Source organism: Egretta garzetta, unplaced genomic scaffold (assembly GCF_000687185.1).
Source record: "Egretta garzetta isolate BGI_Z169 unplaced genomic scaffold, ASM68718v1 scaffold68, whole genome shotgun sequence".
Taxonomy (NCBI): Eukaryota; Metazoa; Chordata; class Aves; order Pelecaniformes; family Ardeidae; genus Egretta; species Egretta garzetta.
Window position 1 is genome coordinate 2,872,670 of NW_009260774.1, and position 8,673 is coordinate 2,881,342.

Below are 8,673 nucleotides of genomic sequence, written 5' to 3' on the forward strand. Positions count from 1 at the left end.
TCCTTCCCTCTTAACAGAGACAATCCACATACCTTTCAAAATGAAAACATTTTGACTGTGATTGCCATCTATTGTTTCATGTAGAAAACCAGCTTTAAGTTTGCTGACGCTCTGGGGCATCTCTTATTCTATCACCAAAAAAGGCCTGAAAGATAAAAACAAGGCTGCATCTGCATGGACCTCCAAAGGTCCATCCAGGCAGCTCTCCATGCCAGCTCCTTCAGTACTGCTCTCACTACCTCATGTGGCAGAGGACAAACAGACTTCACCCTTCGATCCTTCTGCAAGCGACCCACTGCAAAAATGGGTCCACTATTTACTAGAAGAATTTCTCTGCTCATTCTGAACACATCCTCAGCCTTCCATGCGGCACAGCCATCTCAGCTTCTGCTCCCCGGCTTGAAAGGGCTGAAGCCGGGGCGTGCTGGGGGGAATAGAAATCACTAATGTTGAAGTAACGGGGCCCAACAGGGTTCATGCAGCCACAGCACGTCCCAAGAGCACGCAATAGCTCTGTTGTGTGTTTGAGGGGCATGACAAACAAGGAGAGAATTCAGCACAGATGTGAAGAATGAAAAATCCATCACTTGCTGGTTATGCGATGTTATAAATTGCAATAAGGTATGCTGGCAGCTGTCACAGTTCTTCCCCATTAACATTAATAAGACATGCTACAATGAAATTAAGATGATTTTTCTGACTTCCTAAAAAAAAAAAAAATCAAGCTCTCTAGAACTATGCTTGACTTTGATGAGGTCACAAACTTGACAGCAAATTGCTTTGGGAACTCATCACTATCTCCACTGCAGTAACAACTAGGGAAGCCCCTAACTGACACCAGGGCTCCTGCCGCACGATCTGAAACGCGCACAAGTCAAATACGTGTGTACATATGGAAACAGCCTGTGCTTGTATGGAATTTATAGCTGAAAGAGACCAAGGCAAGGAGTGGGAGCAGGAAAGTACCAAACACAGGCAGCGACTGGCTTGGAAGCAAGTATCTGAGTAGCTGAGTCCTGGTTCAACCTGGATTCACTCAAATCCTTTCGTTTCAAGAAAAGCATTGCATATGGAAAGCAAGCATATTTTAGTCATGTCAAGCATTCAGGAGCAAAACTGATAGCTCTAGGCATACAACAGTGGTTTCCTAGAATATCTCATGAGAGTCTGAACACCCTAATACCACAAGTGGCCTATACAGAAATCACACAGAAATTGCACCAATTTAGCTAAACTAGTTTGCAGATTGACTTATTTACATCAGAGCTAGCCTCTGGTGCATTCTGTTAAGCGTGGGAAAATTGGTTTGGAAGCCAAACTAAGCCAAATGAGTACTGGCCACTCTTAACCTGATTAAACCATGGTCACACAAGCTTGCTACACTGATTTAGGTAAATCAGCTTTAGCAAACAATTTAGTTAAATGAGCGCAAATTTTATATTTAGGCCACAAATACAATTCCCTTTTTTCACTTTTCACATTGCTTATTTCTCAGTGGTACAGCTGATGTGAAAACAAATGTATCACAATGAAGTAGAGAGCACAAATGCCTATTTCGGTCACCCGTATAGCAGAATTATATTTAAAACACACAAAAGGGGATTTACTCTGACCAAATGCATGCATCTCTCTCAGCTATTTTTAACCACCTAGGCCTATATCTCTAACTATTAAGAAGATGGGGAACTTAGATTCCTAATTTTAGGTGCTCTGAATTGCACCTCCTGGCCGTTGAGCTGAAAAATTATATACCAACGACATTTGAGAACTTTTCAAGGAGAAATTGTGTAGAGGATTCTGTAATAGGGATATAATGGATTTGCAGATAGGATAAAAAAATAGAGGCAGTTCTCACTGCAGTTTTAAGTTTGCAAGTCTAACAGTGTTTGAAAAGAGAAGAATATTGTTCATTGTATTTAACAGTGCTGAGCTGTAAGTCTTTAGAGTTGGGAGGGGGGAGGTTTATTACCCACTAAAAGGGGAAAAAGACTGCCCATGTATTCTCTGTTGCAGGATCAGATATCGAAGCTCATGAGATGTACCACTAGCTCTACAGATGCGAAGACCCACACTTAATGGCATGGACCCTTGCTGACAAATCTTTCTACCGAGGAGCAATGGGTTACTTATATTTGGAAAGTTCTCAAATGGTAAGAAAAAATAAATCGGGGAAAAAAATAAAGTTCAAACCCAAGTGAATTAGAAAAACAGGAGATAGCCAAAAGAAAACTGGTTTGTTCTGAAAATTAACAAATTAAAAAATAAGGATGACGATGATTCATGTACTTGAATAAAAAAAAATTAAGGAAAATCTAAATCTACTGCAGAAGTAGAACTATCTCTGACTCTGTATATCTAAGCAGAGTTTTCCTTTCTACACAATTATCAATAAGGCATTCCAAAGTGAACCTCTGACAAAAGGTATCATAAAATCATCATTCACACATACCAATTTTCATATGTTTGGTTGTTCCATTTCTTCCTGTTTGTTCCAAAATAATTCCAATTTTCATAAAGTGGTCGATTATGAACACAGACGAAGCAGCTTATCAAGACTGTCTGACACTTTAATTTCCATCATCTATAATTCAGGAAAAGCGGTACCACAAATCTCCAAGCTTCATTTTAAGTTTTCACTGTTCTTCCTCTCATTTTCTGAGTCTTCATCTTAATTGGAAGGATACGCAGTAAGGCTTCTAAACACAGTAATAAAATTGTATCCTAGAGGTCAAGCAACATAGAATTTTATGTTATCTCAAGTCACTTGTTCTTTTGCTTGTTTTTCTCTCTCATTTTTCATATCAAACTAACGTTAGCTAATTGCATTAACAGAGCCATCTTGAAAGACAAAAAACTAATGACACAGTCAAGGACAATGATTCCACTTTTTTATGGTGCTATTCCATAGCAGAAACAGTTCACTCTGAAATCCCCCTTGAAAAGACTGCTATAGCCAAGCAAAGGATTTCCAGTTCTAGTTCACTTACAAGCATGACTTCTTCAACAAGTATCAGAATTAGAGAGGCCCATTAAGTGAATGATGAAGCAAACCACCTCTTTGTCATTGCTATGAGCATAAAAATACATTATAAATCATAAACTCTATATATCACAAAAACATTTTTATTGCCACAATACAAATTTATGAACAAAAAAATCTATAAAAAAGGACTCTACTACAAAGTTTCATATAGCTTTTAAGACACTAAACCCAAGGAATTTCTATTAGCTCAAGCCTGGGACTCCAGAGGCCATCACATTTTTGTATTCCAGACAACAGCTGAGAGAAAATTTAGTTATTTTCATTCTACAGAGAAAATTTAAAAAAAAAAAGGGGGGGGGGGGGGGGGGGGAGGTTGTTGTTGAACTGTTTCTTCTTGACATTACCTTTGACCAAAGAAAAGCATGATGTAAGTTCAAAGAAGGAATATGGGCTTAGGAAATATGTTTATTGAGTTTCTAATTCATTCATATTTTCCTTTATTAAAAGAGGGGAAATCTCTGCACCAGGAAATTTAGAAAAAAATGACATAGTCTCTTAAAAGTTCCAACCCATCATTTATAGTTATCTTCACCTTTTCTCTGCAGAGCAAGACATTAACCATTCTTGACACTATATTCTGTGGTTCTTGCCCAAAAGAATAAAAACCACCGCTAGCTGGTATCACATAAACGTAACTTTTGCAGAAGAGTACCCCACAATGGACTACAGCTCACCTATTTGTCTTAGCCTCCAATAACTTTAAAACATTCTCTTTGTTTAAAAAAGTAGAAGAATCACCTGGTATTTGAGGTTCCTCAAAGCCTTATTACGATACTTTCTTACTGTTGCAGTACCAGTGTTCTTCCAACAACATCCCTAAAAAAGGTTCTGAGATGGAGAAAAAGCCTTGATTTGAGTATGTCAGTTCAGAATGTATTGTATAGCCCTCTTAAAACAATTTTATTCGAGGCTGCTATTTTGTAAAAACTAATGAGCTAGAAATAAAAGGAAAAAAACCCTCAATGCTACTTAGTGGTTTTCCTGAATTTCAAATCTTAAAAATTTACCTTATTAGCCTCTTCACTTTAACATGACCTATTTTTCCCTGTTCTGAAACTGATAAAAACCAAACCAAAACAGTGTTCAGTACTCTTGCAAATCACCATATTATAATATTCATAATATTGGTACATATGCGTACATACTTAACTCAAAGTGTTTTGTCTAACACAGCTACACCTCAATGCCATATATGTTACACATTTCCAGGCATTTAACTTCAAAATCTCCTATCTAAAAAGCTACAAATACTACCAAACAAGCACCACATTTGATAGAGAGGTTATGCATGAGCATAGTGTCGAGATAGTGAGCTACTGACTCCCTAGAAAAATAAAAAGAAAATGCATGTACAGGATCACATTCTGAAGCTTACAGAGGTACACTGAATTTTTGCCATTCAAAAACAGTTTCAGAGAGATTCAGGAAAAACTGAAAGATTTCATATATTGCTTTTCAAAATTAAAGAACCAAGTGTATAATCATGTCTAAGAAGACTGTGTAGCTCCACATGAATGGGCATTGAGGCTTCTCCCTGTTCTCCTGCTTTCCCTTCCCCCCACCCATACTTTATTCTAATCAGCTGAAGAATTCCCAGGGACCGTGATAAATGCAAATATTTTCACCCTACAAAACTGTTAACATGTACTTTTTCTTCCCTAGGCAACAGAATAAAACAAATCCAGAAGCAACTATAACCATCACAACCTACATTTCAGGGCATCACCAGCCCCTAATTTCTTGATCCTCACTTACTTTGTGTTCTTCAAGCAAAAAAAAAAAAAAAAACCCAACAGGCCTTTTCTTTCTTCTCCCCTGGCCTTTCTTTCTATTTAATTGCCGTTTCAAATGTATTATTTTTCTTCAGCATCTCCTGATTAGGTTTTTCCTTTAAGATCCTCTCTCCACAAGGTCTTAATGTATTTTTTTTCAGATTGGTTTCCTATTTATAGGAGCACTCAAATCCTCTAGCACACTTAGCTTATCAATTTGACAATGCTCAGTCTGCCCAGGACTCCCTGCATATTGTAGGAAATCCTTTCCTGATTCAGAGATTGCCAGACTAATGCGGGAAGCACAGTGTCCATTTAAACACAGATACCCTTGATTTGAAAGAACCATGAACTCCAGTCTTTACAAAAAGCAAGGTATTTAGCTTGGCAAGTTGTCATATTTTAATACCTCAAAATATTTTCAAAGGAGTAAACAAGGACCTTCTTAACATCTACTGCCAGATTCAGCTCATGATGGCTACCAGCTCGTAGATTTTCAGGGCCACAGTAAACAAGGACCTTCTTAACATGTAGTGCCAGACTCAGCTCATTATGATGGCTACCAGCTCGTAGATTTTCAGGGCCAAAATCATCACCAATGCCAAGAATTTGCCATTAACACTAGGAATACATGGCACTATTTTTTCATGTTAAACTCTTGCAATAGAAGGTTTGTTTTTAAAGTTATATGGTGAAACAAGGTCTGTCCCACACTCCTGATTCAGAACCAGCTTTGGCAAATTCAGAACCATGCACAATGCCAGTATGGTGCATGCACAGCAGAGAAAGTATATGCAGCAGGCTTATAAAGTTATACTTCTATACATTTTCTGTTTCTAAATACAGTCAGTTTATTACTTGGAAATGTGGCTTCAATTCTAAATAAAAGATTTTACGTTGTTTCATGATCAGACATCACTCTGTGTAAGGAATCATGCTGAAATCCAGCCCTGCTTAGTGCAGCTATTAACAACACACCAGAGAAGAATTTTTCAAACCTCAAAGCCTCAGAAGAAATCCCAAAAATGCAGCTTTCTCCTGTCAAGGCTATAGGCAATGATCATTTCAGACAGAAAAAGAAACTGAGCTCATTTGTTTATCCTGCATCTTGTTCCAAAGCAATTAACTGAATGAAGGAATTGCTTGCCTGTCCACGATTAGAGCAGGCTTAACACTTGTCAACTGCCATCTTTTGGAATTAATTCAGCCAACATCGTCATGTGCTTCAAGCACATCCCCAAATCTTGGCCAGACATAGCTAGAGGGCTTTTTTTTTTCCAGCACAGAAAAACAGCAGTTAAATGATTAATGATTTTCCTGTAATAATTCAGTATGGCTTTCCTGATAGGCAAAAGGAAGGCAGCAACCTGTGCTAAACTGGGAAAGGGTGTTTGTGGGGGAAGAGGGAAAAATCCTGCTAACATCGTTGGTGCCCCCAGGCATCTGTAAAGGCAGATCTTCAAGTACTTCAACAATTTTGATGGTGATGCTCTGGCTCTTGGTGGCTTCCACCACTTACAGAACAATGTTTGGCTCTGATTCACACCAAACTATCAAGAAACATCTTACCTGTGAAAATACATTCACCTATATAGGAAGAATTTGGTCATCTCTACAGGGAGAACTCACATCTAGGGTTCTTGTATGAGTCTTGTATATGAGAAGCAAGACAGAAAGATGGGTGTTATTCCTGAATTAAGGAACAGGTATTACCCACCTCTTTGGAAAAATCTCTTACCAAAATTATGGTAACTCAATTACATCACTGTGCTTAGCCAATACTGATCACCAATATGGTTGAGCACAACTAATTAACATGTTAAAAAGCAGCAAAGAATAGCAACCAGCTTCCACTAAGCAATGCAAATGATCCTGAAATACAAAATTAGGTACTACCATAAGTATTGCTCACACTGGGCACTCCTTAGGGATCTTGCCTTTTTTTCTTTTTAAATAGAAGTCTGATAAAATGCATCCCCCTACAAGTACAGCTGCAGGCTCCACCGTTCCCCCTCCCCATATCTTGTGATGGTGACCCTTAGCCACCACCGTTCCAAGCAGGTACAGAACCAAGAATCAACACAAAATCATTGAAAACATCAAACAATCTTTCTAATATACTGCAGATCAAATTGGTAGCAGAGCCAACTGTAAAGATTGACCAATATTTCTCATTTTAAGATTCTCTACTCTGTTGTGCCAGAATTTAACTGTTCAGGCCGAACGCCAAATGTCTTTGCAAATGTTCAGCAATCTGTGAGAAAAATTGAGAATTACATTGTTTTCAGGTGTATTCGGTTCTAGAAACCTTTTATTTCAGAAATGCTATCATTACATACTGGGGGAAAAACTTTGTCAAACTATCTGTGCCAAACCCCACCTTAATTCGATTTCCTCTTGTTCGCGTGCTACAAAGCAATTTTTATGAACATGACTGAGAATCTTTTCCCACGTTAACCCTGCCTCAGTCAGTTCACAAAATGGACAATGTTTTCTTATTGAATTAAAGTTTTCTTTTTTCCAGATTGTTCAGGTGTGGGATCTGTGCCTCCTTATCTGAATACACTCTTCCATCTCTGCTCTGCAAACAAAACTATCAATGTATTGCAAGGATTTCCTCTCATACTCAGAGCTGCAAATATCCAAATGACTACCCAGTCCCAGTTTACTCCCAGTGTAGATCCAAGCTATAAAGTGAATGAGGCAAAGGTCTTAAAGAAAAAAAAAAAAAGGAGGCGGGGGGGGAAGAAAGAAAAACCAAAGAGGACCACAAGACAATTACGTATGCTTAAATCTTTGGGCAAAAAAAGCAGCAAATTATCCCCAACTGTCTTGAAAAAATACCTAAGCTCTCCTTTGCACTGTATTTGACAGTCACCAAAATACAATTCTGCTTTATTTTACTGCATTATTTGAGCACTGCATAATTTTTTAAGTTATTTTTTTATTTTCTAAGGGAAGAGAACATTTGTACCTTTCCGGTTTGCAGACAGGGTGAACCACAGCAGTGTAGTGAACCACAGAAGTACAAATTACAGCCTAGCAAAGACATAAACTTGGATCTCCCAAATTCCCTGCTAGGGCTTTAGTCATTGAGCCCTCTTCACTCTCCATGTCCCTCCTAGGGAGACCAGATGAATTCATCACAACACAATCCCTACATCATTCACAGCACTATGACCTTTTGCACCTTCCACTTAAATGTTGGTTTCGTGGTTTTGTGCTTCTCTTTATTCAGTATTCCTCACAAGAAGCAGAGATGTGTGAACTTAACTCGAACCCTTCCTTCTAAAAAAAAATAACTAAATGAAAAAATAAATTAAAAAAAATAATAAAACAGGTCGCAACACTTCGAAGATGAAAAATCATGGTGTTATCAACATGACCTGATGAAAATGATTACCAAATCTGATTGTATATAATATACCCCCTTACCAACAGCTGAAGAAGGGAAAGCTGCATCCCTGGGAAACATGATTGTCTTAAAATGTCTTAAAAATAGTATAAAGAATATAGAGACTTTTACAGTACAAAAATCAGTAGGGTTCTAGTGCAAGACTAACTTGACCTTTTTATAGGTTTTTTGAGCCATTCTGGGTAACTCTATAAAGGCAACGTAATTACTTGTTGTAGGATGTTTGAAATAAAGCTGTAGAAAGAATAGTCTCCTCATTTACATTATATAGGTGCTTTCCATAAAAACAAAGTGCACCACAAAATACTGGTTTGCTTTGGAATAATTAAGTGTTTTTTAAATGACATAATGCATGTCATAATACAGTAGGACTGCACAAAACACTGTAAAAAAAAATCCGTCTTGATTTAGTATTCATTGCACAAAAGGCAGAGCTCTCAAGC

General features: G+C 37.9%; 1 protein-coding gene across 1 annotated transcript in view; it reads right to left on the reverse strand.

Moving 5' to 3' along the window:
* The window catches only part of KCNC2 (potassium voltage-gated channel subfamily C member 2), a 104,591-nt gene that overhangs the window by 81,686 nt on the left and 14,232 nt on the right, over nt 1-8,673 (reverse strand). Inside the window, exon 4 of the mRNA XM_035901678.1 lies at nt 8,440-8,464. Within this exon, the coding sequence (XP_035757571.1) occupies nt 8,440-8,464 (25 nt within the window). The remainder of the gene's footprint in view (nt 1-8,439; nt 8,465-8,673) is intronic.